The following is a 23,894-nucleotide window of genomic DNA, read 5'->3' on the forward strand; positions in this document are numbered from 1 at the left end:
TTACCGTAACATGCTGGTGAGCAGGAAGGATCAAGTTCTGTGGAAAGCGATACATAGACACAGCATGTCCTCCTTCCAGCTGCCACAGGATGTAGCCACTTATTTCAACAGCTTGGTGTGGAGAAGAGTTCACTATCCGAACAAAGTGGCCCAAGGAATTGACTTCAGCAATCTTCAAAGGACAAGGAGAGCTAAAAGTGAAAACATTTGTTTAATTAATGTAAAGGCTAATGTGGCCTTAGACACACAGGGGGAGATTTACTAAAACTGGAGCCTTCATAATCTGGCTTAGCTGTGTATGGTAGCCAGTCAGCTTCTAACGTCTGCTTGCTCAATTAAACTGACAATAAAACCTGGAAGCCAATTTGTTTCTGTGTAGAGATGTACCAGACTTTGCATGCTCCAATTTTAGTAAATCCCCCCCCCCCCCCCCCCAAAATCTCTGAATAAGGCTTATTTTAAAATAAGAAAAATCTCTCCAAGGGTGGCACAGACAACAATAAAATATTTTTTTTTAAAGTGAAGTAATCAAGGGTGAGGACTTCTATAAGGGTTTTAATGCTCCCTGTGGCCCCATCGGGAATATTTCTTCCCTTGTTTGATCTCCTCTATGGAGAAAATTGAAACGTTACAGAGATCATAACCCTGCCCTATGGTAACTAAAAGCAAAATATATGCATTGGCTGAAGTTTAAGGATTGTCATTTGCTGTACTGTTCTTTGTTTTCAGCATTGAATGTTGAAAATGAGAACAGTCACCGAAAATAACACATGCCTTGTAATAATGTATTGAGCCCAATGTCTATTTTGTGGTAGGCGCATGGCTAGTACGTAATTACAGAGGATGTTGAAGGAGCAGTTACTCCTGGCTCCAAAAGCTTTGGGGTCCAAGCCTTGACTGGTGCGTCTCTATTTACAAGCAATATGTTTTATTTAGGCTATACAAAAAAAATAAATGAATGTATTTTTCCTTTATATGTTGAGCTGCCCAGTGCGTAAACCTTCAGTAGACTTCTAGAAAAAGTACAATAGACTGAAAAAGGTCAAATACTATATTTTAACAAAGAGTAGCACACTTACAGGAAACCTGTCTCAAGCCAGTGCATTTCAAACTGAACACATTATTAAATATACAATAATGGGGGTTACTCCATATTTAAATTATGTGTTAAAATGATCCAGAGATGGAGCCCCATGAAGTAAAAGCAACATCTGCAACTCTTTAAGCTTTTCCTGTCAAGCATAGTTCAGTCTCATACTGATCAGTAAAGTTGGCCTTCACAATTAATAATCAATAGGAACAATCTAGGTACAAGCTTTACTTTTGCAGAAAAGTCATGAGATTTGATTAAATCTTTGGATCTTCAGATGCTTTTGACACATGGTTTTCACAGAAGGTAGATCTCATCACTGCTCATTTTAAATTCTCCAAGTTTGTCACAGATTGAAATATATTTCTGATCGGTAACATTGTAATGTTTTGTAATTCTTTCCAAAATGTTTAGAAACAAGAAGACTTTCCTGTCTGCCTGGAATAATTCTGCCCCTAAAATCTATCTTGGGTAGTCTTCTAAAAAAGGAAATCCACACTGTTTAAAACTGAACTATTCTTGTTTTACTTTAGAAAATTCAATAAAAATCTTTAAAATAGTAAAACAAAAAGGATATCCTAAACTTCCCCTATCAAACATATTAGAGTGGATTTACTAAAAGCAAATAGACTGTTTGCTTTGCAAGGGAAGTTGCACTTTGCACTGGAATTTTCCCCAGAGCTTACTGAATGATGTAAAGCTGACTTGCATGTCATTGTGTATTCTTTGTGAGATTAAACTTCATCACATTCACTAAGCTCTACCACAAATTTCCCATGCAAAGTGCAACTTCCCTTCCCTTGAACAGCCCATTTGCCTTTAGTAAAGCAGCCCTATTGAGTCAGTTACTGTACTTTTATTTTCATGCTAATACTGTTTTTCCAGGAATTGCCTAAAAACTAAACATTAAAGAATTAGGTACAAAAAAAATTTCTTTTAAAAATAGAAGCCATTGGATTAAACATAACAAACAGTCCACTTTGTTCCACATATAGGTGCTGGAAATGTATTCATTGGTGAATTGGTGTCAGTGTGTTTTCAGTTGGTTTGAATTGGCCTGGATTATGGTCTTTCTGGAACTTGAGACCTCCATTTCTTTCATGATTAATTTCACTATATTTCTATAATCAAGAATGTATGTTCTGCTAGTTTGGATGGATCATTTTTATAAGAGATGAAAATGAAAGTGGTTGTAAACCCTCACATATACACAGTGAAGTGAATAGCCTCAGATGATACACAGAGATTAAACACATCCTCCCACATATGTTTTATTTGAATATCTTCAGCATTCTCTTTTCTACACTCTTTGAAAAATGCTTTCTTCCTCATTCAGCAGTGGGTGGGGAGTCTGTAGTCTAAATAGACCAGCTCCCTGGTAATATCCGTCTAAGCTCCCTCTCTGACACAAAATTTCAGCTGCTGTTCTCATGTGTCGGAGAACTTGTCAGAAGTGATTCATGCTGATAACAGAAGAACAGAGCACCAGAGACAAACGTCACTCAGAGCTTTGGAGAGAGATGAGTAAACACTACAGATTGATATGTGCTTAGGCCAGATTTCATGAATGGGGTTTACAACCACTTTAAATGAGAGAAAATGAAGAGTTGTCCAAAGCAGTTCCTTTTTATCTACTTTGATTTATGCTGACAGTTTTGCACTTCACCCAAGGGGTACAAGAATAATATAATTGAGATTGAAGCAGTTCATATCTCTGTGCCCCTAAGCTAGCACTGGGAAGCCTACAATAGTAACACACTGGGGTTGCAGGAGTTCTTAAAATCTGTCTCTTTGTGCCTCTGAGCAGTGGGAAGTGGGAAGCATACAGTAGTAACACTACTAGGTCTGCAGTGGTTCCTTTGGGTGTTGTCTATTTGTGTTAATCTATTCTCCTCCCATCACTACGAACTCATTTTTAATTTGTAGGCAAATTCACTTAAAACAAATAGACTGTCCACTTTGGTAATATTCTCCAGAGCTTAGTACATAGTCATTTTGAAAAAAAGACACCAGTCCATCTAGTTCAACCAATCAAAAAAAATAAAAAATAACAAAAATCAATACAATCCAATATACCCAATCCTATACCCACAGTTGATCCAGATGAAGGCAAAAAACCCCAGCAAAGCATGATCCAATTTACTACAGCAGGGAAAAAAATCCTTCCTGATCCCCCGAGAGGCAATCGGATACTGCCTGGATCAACTTTACCTATAAATGTTAGTACCCAGTTATATTATGTACACCTAGGAAAGAATCCAGGCCTTTTTTAAAGCAATCTACTAAGCTGGACACAGCCAGCTCTTGAGGGAGTCTATTCCGCATTTTCACAGCTCTTACTGTGAAGAAACCTTTCTGTATTTGGAGATTAAATCTCTTTTCCTCTAGACGTAAAGGGTGCCCCCTTGTTCTTTGTGTTGACCTTAAAGTGAATAACTCAAGTAGTAAAGGTGGTCAGCAGAGCTTCACCACATTCTCTAAGCTCTGGGCATAATTATCTTGCAATGTGAACAGTCTATTTGCCTTTAGTAAATCAACAACAATGGAAGCAAGATCCCTAGTGCACTGTACAGACCAGTTATTAACCCAGATATATCAGATCATTCCCTCCCCTGAGGAGTTTACAAGCAATTATTCCTAACACAGCCACTTAATGAGCCCAGTTTAGTTTGATATGCAGACACCTGTGCAACATGGCTCAGAAAACTATGCATTACAGTTTGCTGATATTGTCTTTAAAAAGCAATTAAATCCAGAGAGAAAAAAGATACTTGTGCATTGGCATCTAATTTTTAACTGCTACTTCCAAAATGTTAAAAGGTAAAAAAATAGGATCATGCTGAAGATAAACTGGAGAACACATTACAATTTCAAAGGTCAGGTTTTATTTTAACATTGAAATCAGTTGTGGCATTCCAGCAAGGCTGCCAACAGAAATCAAGATAAATGACAGTTAGTTAATATTTCATTATTGTTTATGCCACATAAGTTTTCCCACATGTAGCAAGATGTGTGACTATGCTGCTGTTTGTAATCCCACCAGGTTTTGTTGAGGTTAGCAATTTTTGATTCCCATTTTGAAGACTCAACCTGATTTTGACAAATTCAACTAAAATTAATATTCAAAAACTTTTATTTTTCAAAATATTTTTTTACCATGGGTTTGTTCAGCAGGCTTCTCAATGGTGCTTTGTAGTTTTTCCAGCCTCCCTTGCAACCTCCTGTTTACTAACCAAGCAGGAGGAGACCTGTATAATCCTTGTGACAAGTACTCTGCTGAGGCACTGATGTGCTATTTACAATCAATACCTTTACCTGCTTTGACCCAAAAGGCCCGCTTAGAATTAGATGCACCGTTCACATTGGGCAAGTCGAGGGAGGCGGCCAGCTCTTTCCCCACTTGTAAAACGCCTGGGGATGATGGTATCCCCATGGAGGTATACATCCAATATGGGGAGGTTATTCTACCTAAACTATTAGAACTGTTTAACACCACCTCAAAGATGGGCCAGCTACCGACATCATGTCCAGGGCAAATGTTATTCTTTTGTTCAAGCCAGGGAAAGATCCAATAGACCCGAGTTCTTACAGACCCATTTCTTTATTGCAAAGTGATGTAAAAATTCTGGCAGTCAGAACCCCCCTTGCCTTCTTCACCTCATTCTTTATTACTAATGGCACATTGCAGGGGTGTCCTCTTTCACCCCTGCTATTTGCATTATGTGTGGAACCCCTGGCAGCCTCTATCCGAGGCAATCCGGATATTCACAGGATATCAGTCAGGGGAAGAGACTTCAAAATTTCATTATTTACCGATGATATCATTTTAACCCTGACACAACCTAGAATATCCCTCCCAAATCTCCATGCTGAGCTGGATAGATATGGGATCCTATCGGGCTACAAAATGAATACGTCCAAATCAGAAGCCCTCCCAATAAATATCCCTGAATCAGAAATTACACACTTACAGGCCAATTTTTCATATCATTGGAAAACTGCATCTCTAAAATATCTGGGAATACGCATTATTCCAAAATCTACCGCCCTCTATCAGGAAAACTCCCCCCCTCTTTCACTCCATCAGAGCCACGCTCCTACGATGGAAAAAACACCCCCTCTCCTACTTAGGCCGGATCGCGTCGATTAAAATGACGATCCTCCCGAAGATACTTTATCTATTTCAAACGTTACCGATTCCAGTTCCCTACAAACATCTAAGAAAACTCCAAATAGATATACTCAAATTTGTTTGGAACTCTAAAACGCATAGAATACCCCAATCAGTCCTTACGGCAGCTCGTTCGGATGGAGGCCTCACGTTACCAAACCTAATCAAATATTATCAAGCTGCTCAACTCCGAGCTATAATATCGTGGTCTACCCAGAGGTCCTACGATAAGTGGACGGAAATTGAGAAGATCTGGCTAGCCCCGACCCACCCTAATAGCTTGCTATGGTGCGCGGACTCGGAGGTGCCCCCCGAACGTCTATTAGGAGCTATGTCTCAACTCCGCACGCTCTGGCGTGCATTGCGGCCCCTACATGGCCTCTCTTCCAAAAAATCGCTCTTGACTTCCTTCATTTGTAACCCCAAGGTGCCAGATAGCCTCACACATCAAATGTCCTACCCATGGTCATCGCGGAATTTGTTTCATTTTGGGAATATAATTGATCCTAGAACGCGTAAATTATTACACTTCTCTGAACTTCAAACTAAGTATGATATGCCTCGCCAAGCATTTTATAGTTACCTACAAATCCGCCATTATGCCTTGACCATAGCACCTGACCTGCAATTTTCCTCCCTAACCCCCTTTGAAAACCTGGTTTTAGCGGGCTTGACCCAGAGGGGATTAATCTCTGATATCTATAAAATTCTAAATGCTTACTCACTGGATGTGCAAGGTAAGCACCTCTACATGATTAAGTGGGAGAAAGCCCTCAAGGAGGAGATCCCCACAGAACAATGACGGGTGATATGGTCTCAGGCAGCGAAAAGCTCCATCTGCACATTATATAAAGAAAACGCATACAAAATAATTTTCTTCTGGTACATGACCCCAGATGTACTCCATGCCATTTACCCTACCAGCTCAGATCGCTGCTGGAGATGCTTAGGAGCTAGGGGTACCCTCCTCCATATTTACTGGGAGTGCCCTCTAATCTTTACCTTTTGGAAAAAAGGTTCAGCAGTTACTGACTAATCTTCTAGGAATACCAATCCCTATGACCCCCAAATTCTTCCTATTAGGTTTATCCCCACTAAAGATCTCCAAAACCAACAAGAAATTAGTGCGCCATATTCTAACAGCTGCACGATGTCTCATTGCATTGAATTGGAAAAAGAGATCTTCCCCTACCCCTGAGGCATTGTATACGAGAATTAAAGATGTGGAACTGATGGAGAAGATGACGGCCAGGATGCAGGACAGATTGGAAGCCCATGACAAGGTCTGGGAGCTATGGCACCTTCGGGAGGACTCTTTATAACCGGATAATTGAGCTACTCAGGTGACTTTACCCCTCTTCTCTCCCCATTCTTTTCTATTTCTTTACTCTTCTCTCTCACTACTTATGCTACTTTTGTTATCTTGTATAAGACGTTTATTCTTAATGTGTGATATTAACATGCAGACGTGACTATGTTAGACAAGAAACCGCAACTACTTTAAAATACACTAAAGAAAATATTCCATGTATGCGTGTATCTGACTTATATCACGAATTGTATTCTTCCATTACACCTCTTTTTTTGTAATGTAAAATTTGATAACAAAATAAAATAAAATGTTATTTGGAAAAAAAAAAATCATGGCTTCATGCCACGTAATTCCACTGCTACTAACCTTAGAAGGCTCTTTCTAAATATGCAGACACCAGCCAATAACATTGGACATAGAGCCCTGCTATCCCTTGACGCCAATAAGGCATTTGACAGTGTTAGCTGGTGGTATCTCTTGGCGGTACTATCTAAATTTAGATTTGGCACCAGCTTTATTTACTAAGGTTTTGGCCACTACTCAGGCCTTACTATTAATTGGACCATCTGCTTTGATGCTCCTAGATGATGCAACTGGGCGACCGGCCATGCTCCCTTGCCCTATTCCAATAGTCTCCTCCTTCAGATATTTGGGCATCCAAATATCTCCCACGTTTACTGATTACTGTAGTTTAAGACCCCTTTCACACTGCGGGTGTTTTTCAGGTGCTACAGCTCTAAAAATAGCGCCTGCATAGCCCCTGAAAAAAGCGGCTCCAATCATTCCAGTGTGAAAGCCCGAGGACTTTCACACTGGAGCGGTGTGCTGGCAGGGTGTCAGAAAAAGTCCTGCCAGCAGCTTCTTAGGAACGGTGAACTCACCGCTCCTCCACCGCTGCTCCCCATTGAAATCAATGGGGCAGCGCTGCGATACCGCCGCCAAAACGCCGATCCCGTGGATTTAACCCCTTTTCGGACGCTAGCGGGGGGGTTAAAACTGCCCCGCTAGCAGCCGAATAGCATCGCTAAAGTGACGGTAAAGCGGCGCTAAAAATAGCGCCGCTTTACTGCTGACGCCCTAGGTGGCTCGGTGTGAAAGGGTTCTAAACGTCTACCCATTACTGACCCGATTCAGAGATAAGATAAATATATGGAACAAACTTAAAATGTCCCTGGCAGGGAAAACTAACCTTATCAAGATGATTCTCATGCCTCAATTCCTATACATGCTTCATAACACACCAGTAGTGAACTCTCTTTTCAGATTGCTAATATAGAATACCCGTCCACCCAGGGTTAAACTGGAGCAGCTGCAGTATCCTAAAGATGGGGATGGCCTGGTTCTCCCCAAACCCTGGCTATATTACCTGGCTGCACAACTGCAACATTTGATTGGAGCCATGTCCTCCAATCCTGATGGTTCCTCAGCCCGACTCTTGCTCCCAGGTACAAAAGCAGAATCTATTCCAGAGGGCTTGGAGGTTCAGCTGTTCCAGAAACCTAATAAACAAATGCCCACTTATGCGCTCCTTCAAAAGGTGTGGAATAAGTCTAAACAATTGCAGCATGTAAAGGAGTTCACAATCTTCAGCCTGATCTGGGGAAATAAAACGTATGATGAACTGGCTAAACTCCAACAGGGGCCTAGATGGCACTTTCAAGGGGTAACTCACCTCTCACATATACTTCACAATGGGAAATGACTTTCCTTCTTAGACTTACAAAGTAGGTTCACATTGCCCTCCAATTTGTTATTCAACTACAGCATGCTGTTAGGGCACAGGGTGAGGCGGTAGAGTGGATACAATCCCCTACCCCTATTTTCCATCTGCTTCAAACTGCTACAGAGACCAAAGGCTTTATCTCACAAAGCCATCTTATGCTCTTAACAGACTCTTCTAGGTGACCACCCCATAAAAGCATTGTCTTAGTGGGAGGGTGACTTGGGCCCCATGTCATGCGATCGATGAGAGGAAGCCCTTCGGTCTGTCACTACCTGCTCCCGAAAGGTTTCACAAAAAGTATCCCAATTATATATACTGCTCAGAGCGCATTATACTCCTGAAAAACTTCACAAAATGGGAAGACTACCTGACCCGCTAAATGTAATCTGGTTGGAGTAGGGTTTTTGCCACACTCAATGGTGTCTTTCAAACAACTGTTCCCCTGGACCTGATAAGCTGCATACTAGGTCCTCTGGAGGGGGTGATCCCGGAGAAGATGGCGAGGGCTGCTTTCTCTCGAGTCCTATTCCAAGCTAGGAAAACTATTCTTATGGGATGGAAGTCTGCCACCCCACCATCTTTTAAAACTTGGATACAACATATGGGAAACACTCTTATCCTTGAACAGTACATATACCAGGACAGAGGGAGGCCTGACAAATATGACAAACTGTTGGCCCCCTGGATTGATACACCAGGACTAAGTCCTAATGAGCTTATTCAGATGAGGTTTCTGTCAATGCCTGTAAAGATAAAGGTTCATGTGTGTACTGAATGTATGGAGGGTATTCTAGTGTTCCTAAGAATGGTCTTAATACCTGTATATTTGCTTTAATGGTACTATTCCACAACTGAAGGTATGCTTTGAATGAGAATGAATGAATAAGAATGAATGAATGAATGAATGAATGAGTGAGAATGAATGAGTGACTTGTATAGCGCTACCTATGCGAACTGAATCGCCTCAGGGTGCTTTTTAACCTACCAGCATATCTTTGGAGTTTGGAGCTTTGTTGTTTCAGTGACTTGATAATTTTATTTTTATTTTCTATTAAGATACTAGTGATCTTGTAATATGCTTGACTACAACACGACAAACTGAATTGTATTGTTGCATATTTGCTGTGCTTCTTTTCCCAATAAAAACTTTTGATTAAAAAAAACAAGCAGGAGGAACCCTGCTCTCAGACTCAATCTGAACACATATCAATGCTGCTTTAGTTTCCAACGATGCACTATTGCTTTTTATTCCATATCATCAACTTACCGTACTTCAACGTTATCAGTATTACTGCTGAAAGCCTTCACCATTGCCCGTCACACAGAACTTCTTATTTTACAACATCCTTACACCTCATTATTGTCAGTATTCCTTCACCAAGCAGGTCCCCTCAAATGTCTATTGGTAGAGTAATATTGTAATTCTAAAAATTCTGTTGCAAATAAAACTTTCCAGAGAGATACAGAGGCTGCTATTGCTACTTCTAATTCTGCAAATGCCAGTTTCCTGGCAGTCATATTTACATTCTTGCCTCAATGCTTTGGGTTCCATACCTTACTTAAAGATATACATACTTGTTCAAAGTCGATGATTTAAGGTTTTTTTAAATAATAAAGATATTATAGTTATCTGCTCAGTGCAGTGGTTTTGGGCAGAGCAGCCCCAAACCTCCTCTTCCGGGGACCTCTGCTGGTGCTCTCAGCTCCTCCTGTGGAAAAACGCAGATTAAGTCAGTTGACACGTTTCAACCTATGGGTTATGACTAAGCCTATATGACTTATAGGCTGAAATGCGTCGTGACTTAATCTGTGTTTGTTCACTGTGGCTATAGAATGAAATTAATACATTTTAAGAGCAACAACTGGAGTGCGGATCATTTTTTCCACATTACTCTGCTCAGTCAGCGATTGTGGATCGAGCACCTTCGAGCTCTGCTATCTATGTGGTGTATGAGTAGTAGCACTGCTACTCGGCCCCGCAACCACTCCCTCCTCACATGATTTGATTGACAGCAGCAGGAGCCAGTGGTTCCTGCTGCTGCTTCTGAGTCCTGTGAAGAGGAAGAGTGCAGCGCTGCTGAAGATTGGCAGAGCAATGACTTGAGATCAGGCTCTGGTAAGTATTTAGCGAGGGGGCTGCTAGGGAGCTGATCATGGAAGGTTTTTTTACCTTAATGCAGAAAATGCATTAAGGTAACAAAAAACCTTTAGCCTTTACAACCACTTTAAACGTTATTGAACTCAGTTGATCAGTTTACTGGTCAGACAACTAGTATCTTCTTAAGGGGATTAGCATTGGTAGCCCCCATGTGTTTCTTTGGAAATTAGCTTAAATAGGTCCTCTGTGTTATGATAATGAGGTCCCATACCATGTGGGGAGAATAAGGAAGTTTTGCACACAGTTCCACCCTCATATGTCTAAAATATGCAAGTTGGTGACACAAAGATCAACTTTAAATCTTGTGTCTGTGGTGAATAGATTTTCATGAACACCCCCCACTAGAACATTTCAGTTTGAAGCGTAACTGACAGAAAACAGCTCAAGCTAAACACAAAGCACAGAAAGTTAAATGCCATACAGGGGGTCGTAAAATCTCTAGCCGTATTATAAACAGCACTTTGCAGAGCCTGTAAAGCCTTTTAATGGCCTTGATGTAAAACTGATGTCTAGAGGAGTAGTTTGAGCAAATACACCAGGGGTCTTCAAACTATGTCTCTTCAGTTGTTTAGGAACTACAATACCCATAATGCCTAGTAATGTCTGTGAATGTCAGAGTTTTACAATGACTCATGGGATGTGTAGTTCCACAACAGCTGGAGGGCCATAGTTTGAAGATCCCTGAAATACACATTCTGGTTTGGGTCTTTTTTAGCTACCCTCAGTGGTCCCTATTCAATAATACCAGGTGTAATGAAAATACCTACATAAAAAAAGTGTTTACACCAATGTACAAGAAAATAATATTCACACAGCCATGTTACAAGGTGCAGAAGGCAACACATTACATCTCCTTAGGAAAATATGCTTAAGATCCATATCATATTTGAGGTCTATGAAATTGTAATTTCATTCTGCCCAATAATATGTTGGTTGTCTGACTGTAAAACATGATCAGATGGAAAAAAAGATATAGTTAGCATAACTGACATTAAGAAAGTAACTGCAGGAGCATCATAAACACTTCAACACCCCTTCAACGCACCCCCTGGACACTTTGGTTATGTTAATTCTGTAAATACCCCCTTCAGAGACCTGAAAATATCTTGACACCATGGGAACTATGAAGGAATGTTAAGAGTCATTTATGAGAGCCATGGACTTTATAATTGGTTGACAAGGGTATAGGTAAGAGTGGAACAGTTCAGATGTGTTAAATATGCAAATAGTTCAGTAATAAATAGCACATATCACGAACAGGACTGTAGGCAGAGCAGGCTTGCTGGTGTTTGAGGTGCACTGCTGCAGATTTAAGTGGAGCAGCCCTGAGACTGGTATGTAGCAGGAGCAGGCCAAGTGAGTCTGATAGCACAGAAGGGTCAAGCAGAAGTGTAGTCTAGACAAACCAGGTCACACATGAGTAGATCAAAGTCCAAATTATACACAATCACAGCAAAGAGAAAGCAGGGTCAGAGCAAGCCAAGGTAATACACAGAGCAGATGCAACCTGGGTCAATCAAGAACACACAAAGTACTTGCATGAGCAGTGGAGGAGGAGTATAAAACAGGTTTTTTAAACATGGACACAAAAAGCTGGCCAATCACTGTCATTTCCAAGTAAAAGCTGTCTCAAGTGAGTTTTACTCAGCCCTAAAGGGAAAACCCAAATCCTGGTACTGACAATAATATTAGATTAGACTACTCTGCTATCAAATTACTCACACAAATTGCATGAAACCAGACCTACTATATGATGATCATACCATCCTCTCTATAAAGCTATGTGCCATGTGCCTGTGCTGTATAAAAACGATGCAGATTATACCATAAATCAGAGCGCCTCCCAGTGCTCACGTGACTTCTCGGCTCTCTCCTCTCTCTGGCTGACAGCTATAGTGGGCGAGGCCGAGCACTGCCGCTGATGTCAGCCAGGAAGGAGGGGAAAAGAGATGAGAGAAATCTGAGGAGTCACGTGAGCACCGGGGGGCTCTGATATACGGTATAATCTGCATTTTTTTATACAGCACAGGCACAGGGGTACATAGCTTTATATAACAGAGGAGATTGCATGATCCTAGTTACAGATATGGGAGCAGCAGGAGAGTAGGGTCGCGGAGCAGACAGAGCTTACAGGCAGGGAGGGGAGGAGGACACAGGAGAGGACAGAGCAGGGCTGCAGATGACGGAGGCACGTAAAATGACCACAATGTCAGGGCTCAGCAGCCATTATAAACCATGGTCAGTTTACAGGGGGGAGGGTATAGCCAGGCAGGATCAGCCAGGTATTTCAGGTGTTACAGGTGGCCAAATTACACAGCACAAGCACTGTGCTGTATAACATGCTTTAAGGGAACAGGAGACATTTTTTTTTTTAGATTGACAAACACTTTAATGCCCCGTACACACGGTCGGATTTTCCGATGGAAAATGTCTGATCGGAGCGTGTTGTCGGAAATTCCGACCGTGTGTGGGCTCCATCGGACATTTTCCATCGGATTTTCCGACACACAAAGTTGGAGAGCAGGAGATAAAATTTTCCGACAACAAAATCCGTTGTCGGAAATTCCGATCGTGTGTACACAAATCCGACGGACAAAGTGCCACGCATGCTCAGAATAAATAAAGAGATGAAAGCTATTGGCCACTGCCCCGTTTATAGTCCCGACGTACATGTTTTACGTCACCGCGTTTAGAGCGATCGGATTTTCCGACAACTTTGTGTGACCGTGTGTATGCAAGACAAGTTTGAGCCAACATCCATCAGAAGAAATCCTAGGATTTTGTTGTCGGAATGTCCGAACAAAGTCCGACCGTGTGTACGCCCTATAAGTGTTTTACTACTTTAAGGGTGCGTTCTCACAATACGTGCATAAAATCTAATGGGAACTGATGGGAAAACTGCACAGAATTCACTTGTAGAGACATCAGTTTCACATCAGTTTTCATGCACGCTGACATCAGTTTTCATGTGCGTCAGTAATGTGCCTGTTCACACCAATGTTGATGTCATGTCAGTTTTTATCTCATGCAGAAAACTGCATACATGTTGCAGATTCCTGTGCAGAAAAAATCTGCATGTGATACCTGTGTTGTGGTGTAAACAGGGCACATAGAGAACAATTGTTTTTTTTTGTGCCCTTGCAGAATGCGTGAAGAAAAACTGACATCACTGCTCCATGGTTTGAATGAGGCCTTAATCCTATTTAGCTTTGTTGTTATGAAAGCGGAGGTCCACTGAAAAAAAAAATATTAAAAGCCAGCAGCTACAAATACTGCAGCTGCTGACTTTTAATATATGGACACTTACCTGTCCAGGGAGCTCGCGATGTCGGCAGCCGAAGCCGATCCGTCCTTCGGCTCTCGGCTGCTGCCGCCGCCATCCTCAGTAAGAGAATAAGGAAGTGAAGCTGTGCGGCTTCACTTCCTGGTTCCCTACTGCGCATGCGCGAGTTGGCGCCGGAAGTGGCATAGGTCACCGCAAGCGCCACGGTGATCTATGCCAGGAAGTGGGAGCAAATACCTGTATTAGACAGGTATCTGCTCCCTCCTCCCCCCTGAAAGGTGCCAAATGTGACACCGGAGGGGGGGAGGAATCCAAAAAGTGGAAGTTCCATTTTTGGGTGGAACTCCACTTTAATTATCTGTTTTGTAATATCTTTTCTGTAAATACTTTCTTGCACCAGATTTCTTTTCATTAAAACAGTACTTAAAATTGTTAAGCTGACTCTGCAGTATGAATGCTCTTAATCAGAAATTAAAGACTGTTTGCCTTTGTAATGTAATTTCTGTCTGGGAGTGCAAGCGAGTGTCTGGAGAGGGGTATGGGGAGGTTCAGGGGGAATCTCTGTCCCTCGGTGGTGCCTTCATCTGCGAGATTGGTTGGGTGGTCTTGAATTACTCCAGGCTCCTCCTCTTCTGCTCCCAATGAGAAGCAGATTACGTGAGCCAGCTGGGCCTTTATGCGTCTCATGCCAGTAGTGACGGAGGGCACATTGTAGGAAGAGGCAGGTCTGCTTTCCTGTTTTCCCCCTATGTGGCACTGGTAAGTAGATTTTTTTGGTGCCTTCAAGCTGGGTATTGATTGGTGTAAAGCAGCCACATGACACCCTCCCAATTACAAATTGGGAGGTATATTTGGAGGATGATGAAAATATCTCCAGTGTTGTGGCCATGATGTTGATGAGGAATGCTCTGCCAGTCTAGGAGTATTTTAAAGGGAGTCCCCAGAAAGGTGAGCCTTTTTGGAGCACACTCTGAAGTACTTATTTATGCCCTGATTGGATTTTTGTTCATTACCTTTACAGTCTTCTTACCAGGATTCACGATTCCTTTTGTAGTCTCCTTTTGGGGTCTTTTGGGTATTTTTATTGGTTGCCTTTTTTCAGTCAGGTAAGGTTTCCTTTAATAGTTAACTAAAACATACTGGGAGATTAATATATGTATAGTATATACATACTTATATATTTTATACATGATTGCCATCCTTCTAGACTAAGGATGTCTCTATCTTAAGGGTGGAACACTTGTGTGACTGTTGATTTGTACTTATATGAGGCGTTTCCTGGTGGTCTCACTGGATTTGCCCTTTGCCTTGTCCCATGTTTGGGTAAGGCTAGGTTGGATTTATACATAATTTGGCTTTTCATTTGTAAAATTGCTATTTTGTGGATAAAGCATTTACTATCCTTTAAGCCATTATCATCCAAACTATGGCCCTCCAGCTGTTGCAGAACTACATGTCCCATTAGGCATTGTTAAACTCTGACATTCACAGACATGGCTAGGCATGATGAGAATTGTAGCTCCTGAACAACTAGAGGGCCATAGTTTGGAGACCCCTGCTTTAAGCCGACCCCCATAGGGATTCCTAGTCCCCTTTGTACTCCCCAGGCTCTATATTGTGGGTGCTACCGTTGATGTATGGACACATTTTATTGGTTGGCTTATTAGTGTTGATGTTATATCAGCTTTTATGCAAGTTTGGTTATGTACCTGTGCTATAGAAGTTTTTTGATTTGTACATTCATATTTCAGATTAAACCCTGATGAAGATTCCCCCGATGAAGATTTGCTGAAATTGAAACATTGGGGTCTATATTATAATTATTATATACTATATAATATTGTGGCTATTGTAACAGCCTTTTTGCAATACATAAACAAAAGGATGGTTTTTATGTACTAGGCACTGAGCCATTTTTGGGCATCTTGACCTATCAGCTGGATTGTTTTTATTACAGTCTCTCATTTTTTAATCTGATGCTTAATAAAAATGCTTTTGTAATTTAAAAAAATAAATAGTTTGTGGTTTAATTGGTGACTAAAAAATCCCAGTCCATTTTGTTTTTCGTTCTCTTTAAATATTGTTAGGGATGTGTCACTCTGGCAATGATCAGACTATCTTTTGGAATTGAAAAAAATATTTATTTGGAGGTTCAAAATTATTTTCTAGAAAAAAAATGCAGATTTTATCATGTGTGCCAAAAATGTAAAAATTGCCCTTGGTAAAAAAGTAAACTCTCTAGCAGTGTATAAGGTAAGATGGTAAGATCTCTGCTCTTGAATTCTTGACTCTGCACACCTGTTGTGTTCATTTTAAAATTCTCACTCTCTTTGTTAAATTTTATATGTTTTAAATTACTATAATCTTTTAAAGAAGAATGTAACAGAAGGAGCTGGGAACAATAGGCCAAAAGAACGAGCCAGGAACAATGGCAGGGAGCTCTTGCTGTTTGAGTATTCAGGATGTAGAAGAAGCCAGTGGTGGATTCAGCCCACCAGGCTATATCTTTGACTAAAATATCACTTTTAGATTATTTGCCTCTCTAAGGGCATTAGAGACACGGGTCCAGTTATAGCTGTGGTCTCTGCTACACTGGGTGCTATTGTATTGATACTGAAGAAAACTTTGCTATCAATAAAAATATATACATCTTACTTGCAATGTTCCGGTATTGTTGCTCTTGCCATGGGTCCTCTGTCTACCCAATCATCTTTGGCTACCTATAGCAATAGATTAATGTCAAACATAACTATACATTTGTGAGCATCTTCCACATATACAGAAAGTATATTGTCTAATAAAGTTACCTTTTAGAAATAAAATATTGTAAAATGTTAGTGAGATCATCCACAACTTCCTGTTTTAGCACTGACTTGTGGTCCTTACATAGATTATCTATGGCTGAGAAAAAGCAACTACTTGGGGACAGAGTCTGACCAGCCTATACACACACACACACACATATATATATTTATATTTATCTACTTATTTTTTAGCCCTGACATGTTAAAGAAAGCAAATATGTGCAAAACCATTAGCCAATCCCTTAACAAACAATTTAGGCCGGCCTCTCACTGGCCTAAATCTTCAGTCTGGAAGTTGTGCACCCAGTATCAAAAAGCCTCTTTAATTCCATTTACTGAAAATGCTTGGAAGTTCCAGAATCAGAATGTGTGTTCCAACATAGGGCCTTGTTGAGTGCTTAGTTGAGCGCAGTGCTCCCTAAACAAAGGTGCATACTTTGAGAACAATGAGTAAACCATTCCTGTGAGCAGTGGCGGCCCGTCAATAGGGGGCACTCAGGCGCCACCCCCCCCACACACACACACACACACAAAGCTGGACATGAAGAAAAAAAAAGTGTCCCTTTAAGAGCATCCGGTCACCGGACACTGAGCCGTCCAATAGAAACTTGACTGCTATAATCAGGTGATTGCAGCTGAAAAGCTTCATTGGGAGGTGTTTGGAGTGTAAACAGGGCGCTGGCCATGCATCCTGTTTACACTCCCATTCCACCCTGTTGCAACTGATTGGCGCCATTGTGGACATGGCTTGATCTGATATTGGCTGGCCCTTGATGAAAGATCTTGCTGAATTAATTTGTCGATGATTATCCCAGACAGCTGCCACTCCGCATAGGCATACATTACAGATACAGTTACATCTCACATGTTATATCTTTTTTAATTTAGCCATATTCAACACAATAACATTTATGCACTTCTCCACTACTGCTTATATCCAGATGGTTAGTGTTCAGCCCTCTATAGTAGTCACTTCCCCACTTCTCTCCCCACCAGAGCAGCCAGTGTAGACTGGGCCCAAGCATGAGGAGCAGCGGAGAAACAGAGAGAGAGAGATAGTATTAGTGATCCTTCCGTTCCTGTAATCAAACAGCTGTATACAGCTATATACCCCCACATCTGACTGTTTATGGAGACCTTCCTCCATCATCTCTGTGACTGCAGATATACATCATCTGTCCTGTTACTATGTATATAGCTGTATACAGGACAGATGATGTATACCTGCAGTCAGTGATGATGGAGTAAGGTATCTATATACAAGAAGGAAGATGGTGGGTGTATGTATGTATGTATATATATATATATATATATATATATATATATATATATATATATATATCTGTATACACCTACCTTCCTTCCTGTATATAGAGACCTTCCTCCATCGTCACTGACTGAAGGTATACATCATCTGTCCCTCCATACTGTACAGACTGCTGCATATTATGGGCACAGTGAGGCTGCGTATGATTGGCACGGGTGAGGCTGCATATTACAGGCACAGTGAGGCTGCATATTACGGGCACTGTGAGGCTGCATATGATTGGCACAGTGAGGCCGCATATCGCGGGCACAGTGAGACCGTATATTACAGGCACAGTGAGACCGCATATGATGGGCACAGTGAAGCCGCATATGATGGGCACAGTAAGGCCGCATAAGATTGGCACAGTGGGGCCGCATATGATTGGCACAGTGGGACCGCATATTACGGGCACAGTGAGGCTGCATATGAATTGGCACAGTGAGGCCACATATTATGGGCACAGTGAAGCCGCATATGATGGACACAGTGAGGCCGCATATGATGGGCACAGCGAAGCTGCATATTATGGGCATAGTGAAGCTGCATATTATGGGCACAGTGAGGCCGCATATGATTGGCACAGTATGGCTGCACATGAAGGGAACAGTGGCTGCATTTGATGGCACAGTGAGGCTGCAATTGATGTTTTTTTTTCAGAATTTTTCAGTTTGTTTGCACCTACCCAAAAAATTTTGAGCACCAGCTGCCACTGCCTGTAAAGGAAAGCAACGTATGTGCTTTACAATGAGGACAATAAGATTGATTTACCAAAGGAGTAAAGCATGTTCACTTTGCAAGAGAATATTCACTTAGTTTATTGGAGGTGAAGCTCTGTTGCCTTCAATCATTCAATCATGTGCTTATCAAAATTACATTATACGAGGTCCTGCTTTACACTCCCAACCATAATTATATACTAGGGGTCTCCAAACTTTCTAAACAAAGGGCCAGTTTACTGTCCTTCAGACTTAAGGGGACCGGACTGTGAGCATTGGGAGTAGAAAAGATCCCAACATCAGTGTGCATAAACACTGCCCCAATCGTTGGTGTCAATGGGAGGAATAGTACACCATCGTTGGTGTCATTGGAAGGAATTGTGCCCCATTGTTGGTGTCATTGGGCCCCATTGTTGGGTGTCATTGGGAGGAATTGTGCTCCATCTTTGGTGTCACTGGGAGGAATTCTGCCACTTCATTGGTGTCAGTGGGGGGGGGGGGGGGGGGCGGGATTATGGCCCATTGTTGACATCAGTGAATGAAAATAGTTCCCCAAGGGCCAGATAAAAGCAAGCAGAGGGCCATATCTGGCCCCCAGGCCGCAGTTTGGAGACCACTGTTATATACTATTAGGTCTTGCCTTACATGTTTAACCATTGTAGCCAAGTCATGAGCCTCTCTAGCTAACATCCTTCTGTGTAGAGTGGGTTACGAGGCATGGTGGGTGCAATGCAAGGTAGATTAATGGGCGCCAGACACTACTTGTCATATACCAGATAAGACCAGAACTGTGTGGACTGCAACAGAGTGAACCAGACATAAATAGGTGAAGGTAAGTTTATTAAGGTAAATGCATATACATGTGAACACACCACCAATACAGAGTGAACAACCCAAACAACCAAACAGTGATAATACACAACCAGCATATGTAGCAAAAGGGAGTACCAGAATCGTAGTCAAGCCAGGCCAGGGTCATAAACAGGAGATCAGTAGCTGGGAAGGGAAACAAACGGGACAAGAGAGGATGGATGGATCACAGGAGGGACAGGTCAGGTACAAGGCTCAGGCATCAGACAGGAAACAGGATCAACAAGTTCCAGGAATCAGGCTTCAGGTTCGGGTTCAGGTATCAGAGGAGCAGGCTGCAGGTCAGGGCTCAAGGACAATACCAGGGCCACATGAGTGTGCACTTGCTGGGTATTTATACTGCAGCTCTGCTAATTAAGGTCAGGTGACACCTGTCTGCAGAGGGGAATACCTGCTCCATACTGCCAGGATTCCTCCGCTGGTGGATGCCAGTACTGCGGCCTAAAGGTGACAGAATACCAGCAGGAAAAAGCTCTTCTGACAGCTCCAAATTTCCAGGAGACACCTGCTGGTGGACCTCAGTACTGCATGCCAAATGATCGATATTACCAGCGGAGGAGACTTTTCCTGACACTACTTGAATGCAAAGAGATTTATTGTCTCTGAAACAGAATTGGGAGAGAGAGGGTTAGGGCAAGGACACCCTTTATTAGTTGCAATGTTAATTGGCAGACTCTGAGACATCTATAGGTAGACAGCCATGCAGGGAAAGGCACCCAGCTGGACACCACGTCTGCATGTGTAGACACATTGTCTCCTATGGCAACTATCTTGAACAGTTTCTAACACAGGTTGTAATGAACTATTTCACTTCGTTCACAATCTCCTTTTTAGATCTTCACTCAACTGAGCTCCCAGTCTATCACTTAGACCCACTGATCCACTGCCACTGGATCTCCTGAGCTCCTCCAATCTTATCACTAAGTATTTTCCTCAAGCTTCACTCCCGCACCCCTGCTGGGTCCCTATCTTGGCACTCACAGATACTCCTCAAGCGTCACCCCACTGGCCTACTCAGTCCCTGGCTTGGCACACAAGACTGCTCTGTCAGCGTCACCTCCGCTGGCTGGGTTCCTGGCTTGACACCTGCTGAAGTTTCCCAATTCTTCACCATCCCCGGTTGGTAAAAATACTGCTCTGGTACTTGCCTTAGCTACTCACGATGGTCCCTGGTAACAAGGTGGATTGCCCCTTAGTGGCGACAGCTTCCCCTCTCCCTTCGACCATGACAGGCTCTCCCCAGATGTTCCCGGGATAGACCTCAGGCTCTGGCCTAGCAGCCTGGGGAAATACAACTCACATCCACCCAGACAGTCGTCCAGGTGGCACCGAACCCCGATCACCTGAAGATCCCTGAAGATCCCTGCCCGTTGGCTGAGACACCATCTATTCCTAATCTGTCCTTACAATGCCCTTGTCCATTACCTAATGCCACCAGATACTCGGCCATCTATTGACAGAAAAGAGAAGTGCAGCAATTCCAGAATTAGGGTAGAATCAATTGATCTCCTATCAACTGGCCAAGGCAACTATACTTGGCAGGTAAATTTACTAGCAACCCTGCCTAAACATCAGGGTGCTACACCAATATTATATGCTACAAGGTCCTGCCTTATAAGTCTATCTTGCATACTAGCAGGCCCTGCCTTACAACTCACATCCACCCAGACAGTCGTCCAGGTGGCACCGAACCCCGATCACCTGAAGATCCCTGCCCGTTGGCTGAGACACCATCTATTCCTAATCTGTCCTTACAATGCCCTTGTCTTATCTAATGCCACCAGATACTCAGCCATCTATTGACAGAAAAGAGAAGTGCAGCAATTCCAGAATTAGGGTAGAATCAATTGATCTCCCATCAATTGGCCAAGGCAACTATACTTGGCAGGTAAATTTACTAGCAACCCTGCCTAAACATCAGGGTGCTACACCAATATTATATGCTACAAGGTCCTGCCTTATAAGTCTATCTTGCATACTAGCAGGCCCTGCCTTACACATTTAATCATAATGATATACTACCAGATCCTGCCATACATCTCTATCCCAATGACATACTAACAGGTTCTACTTTATGTGCTTAACCAAAATGATATACTACCAGATTCTGACTCCCATGCTTAAACTATAATTATATACTACCAGATCCTACATTACTCACCTAAACCATAATTAGTGTATTATACTTTCTGGTAGTATCTTACATGCCTAAACCACAATTAAATAAATACTTTCAGGTGCATCCTTGCACATCCAAGCCATCATTTTATACCACCAGGTCCTGCCTTACATGCCGTAACCATAATTATATGCAGTCATGGCCTCCTCACATGCTTAAAGAATAACTAAACACAAAAACAAAAATGTAATAATGTATATTGCAGCATGCCAGTCCTTCGATGTGGTTGCTGCTTTTGTTTTGTTTTTTCTGGCTATTCTTTTATTTTCATCAGGTAATCTGTCTAATAACACACTTCCAGCCTTTCTATAGTTGTCACCTTAAAACTCTAATGCCCTGTACACACGGTCGGATTTTCCGATGGAAAATTTGTGATAGGACCTTGTTGTCGGAAATTCCGACCGTGTGTAGGCTCCATCACAAATTTTCCATCGGAATTTCCGACACACAAAGTTTGAGAGCAGGCTATAAAATTTTCTGACAACAAAATCGGAATTTCTGATCGTGTGTACACAAATCCGACGCACAAAGTGCCACGCATGCTCAGAATAAATAAAGAGGTGAAAGCTATTGGCTACTGTGTTTTACGTCACCGCGTTCAGAATGATCGGATTTTCCGACAACTTTGTTTGACTGTGTGTATGCAAGACAAGTTTGAGCCAACATCGGTCGGAAAAAATCCTAGGATTTTGTTGTCGGAATGTCTGATCAATGTCCGACCGTGTGTACGGGGCATTAGGCTGTTCTCCTGATTTGGACTTGAAGTAGAAATAACGAAGGATTGGACCAGAGTACAAAGATTGCTAAAATCGTTTTTAGCCTGAAAAATGAATTTTAACCTCTCAATGAGACTCGGCTGATCACACCACGTGATCAGCTGTAAGCCAACGACAGCTGATCAGGTGATAAGCTGACAGTGTGAGGAGAAAAAAAAAAAAGCCGATTAACGTCTGGAGTATACGGAACATCAGTCCCACACACTCCAGACCCACTGCTGCTAAGCAATGCCCACCAGTGCCACCTACCAATGCCACCTATCAGTGCCCACCAGTGCCACCTCATCAGTGCCCACCAGTGCCTCCTCATCAGTGCCGCCACATCAGTGCTGCCTATCAGTGCAGCCCATTAGTGCCCATCAGTGCAGCCCATCAGTGCCACCTATCAGTGCCCTTTAGTGCCGCCTATCAGTGCAGCCTCATCAGTGCCGCCTCATCAGTGCCACCTATCAGTGCAGCCTCATCAGTGCCACCTCAACAATGCCCACCAGTGCCGCTTCATCAGCGCCCATCAGTGCCACCTCACCGGTGCCCATCAGTGCAGCTCATCAGTGCAGCCCATCAGCGCACTTCATTGAAGGAGAAAAATTACCTGTTTTCTAAATTCTATAACTATGAAAACAATTTTTTTTTCAAAACTTTGTGCTTTTTTGTTTGTTTAGCAAAAAATAAAAACCCCAGTGGTGATTATATACCACCAAAAGAAATCTCTATTTGTGTAAAAAAAATGATAAAAATGTCATATGGGTACAGTGCAGCATGACCAGGCAATTGTCATTCAAAGTGCGATAGCGCTGAAAGCTGAAAATTGGGCAGGAAGGGGGTTTAAAGTGGTTGTATACCCTCAATGAGGAAGTTGTACCTATAGGTAAGCCTATAATAAGGCATACCTATAGGTACTGTAAATATCTTCTAAACGTGCACCGTTTAGGAGATATTTACCTTGTAGTGCACCGATAATGTCATCAGCAAATGCGCTATGAAGAAAAGTCCATCCGTGCCATTTCTTCACTAGCAAGTGCCGTGAATGATGGCTCGTGCGTGCATGCACAGGAGTGACGTCACGTCACTCAGGTCAGTCACAAAGCCGAAGTCTGTGGCCCCAGAAGGAAGAGGGGTGAGGATGGGTACGGCCACCAGCGGGAACAGCGCGGGCTTCGTTTGCAGGTAAGTGGCACATTAATCTTTTACTTTGCAGGGGAAAACAGAGGAAGTAAAACCCATCAGGGTTTACTTCCTCTTTAGGTGCCCAGTAAGCAAGTGGTTAATGCAGCCACCATATCTAAGGAGCAGTGAGCTGCAATATATTGCATTTTTATTCTTGGGTTTAGATATTCCTTGATTATTTATAAATCTAAGTACTGTTAATTTGTGCAAGGTGGCAATAAAAAAAGAAAAAAAAAAAAAAACTTAGAAAATCTGAATGCAGCTTGATTGATTCTGAGAAATATTGTAGCTGCTAACTTTTAATATAAGGGCACTTGCCTGTCCAGGGATCCCACA

The 23,894-nt window shown here is 42.3% G+C and overlaps 1 protein-coding gene across 2 annotated transcripts in view; it reads right to left on the minus strand.

Annotated features, from left to right (window-relative positions):
• LMNTD2 (lamin tail domain containing 2) overlaps positions 1 to 23,894 on the minus strand; it is a 131,374-nt gene that overhangs the window by 58,460 nt on the left and 49,020 nt on the right. For both annotated transcript variants that reach the window (XR_012236687.1, XM_073606069.1), the window contains exons 2-3: positions 16,393 to 16,457; positions 5 to 191 (exon numbers count right to left, since the gene is read on the minus strand). Coding sequence is in view for 1 of the 2 variants with exons in the window: in XM_073606069.1 (XP_073462170.1) it covers positions 5 to 191; positions 16,393 to 16,457 (252 nt within the window). In the remaining variant the exon portion in view is untranslated. The remainder of the gene's footprint in view (positions 1 to 4; positions 192 to 16,392; positions 16,458 to 23,894) is intronic.

The sequence above is a fragment of the Aquarana catesbeiana genome, linkage group LG11, assembly GCF_042186555.1.
Source record: "Aquarana catesbeiana isolate 2022-GZ linkage group LG11, ASM4218655v1, whole genome shotgun sequence".
NCBI lineage: Eukaryota > Metazoa > Chordata > Amphibia > Anura > Ranidae > Aquarana > Aquarana catesbeiana.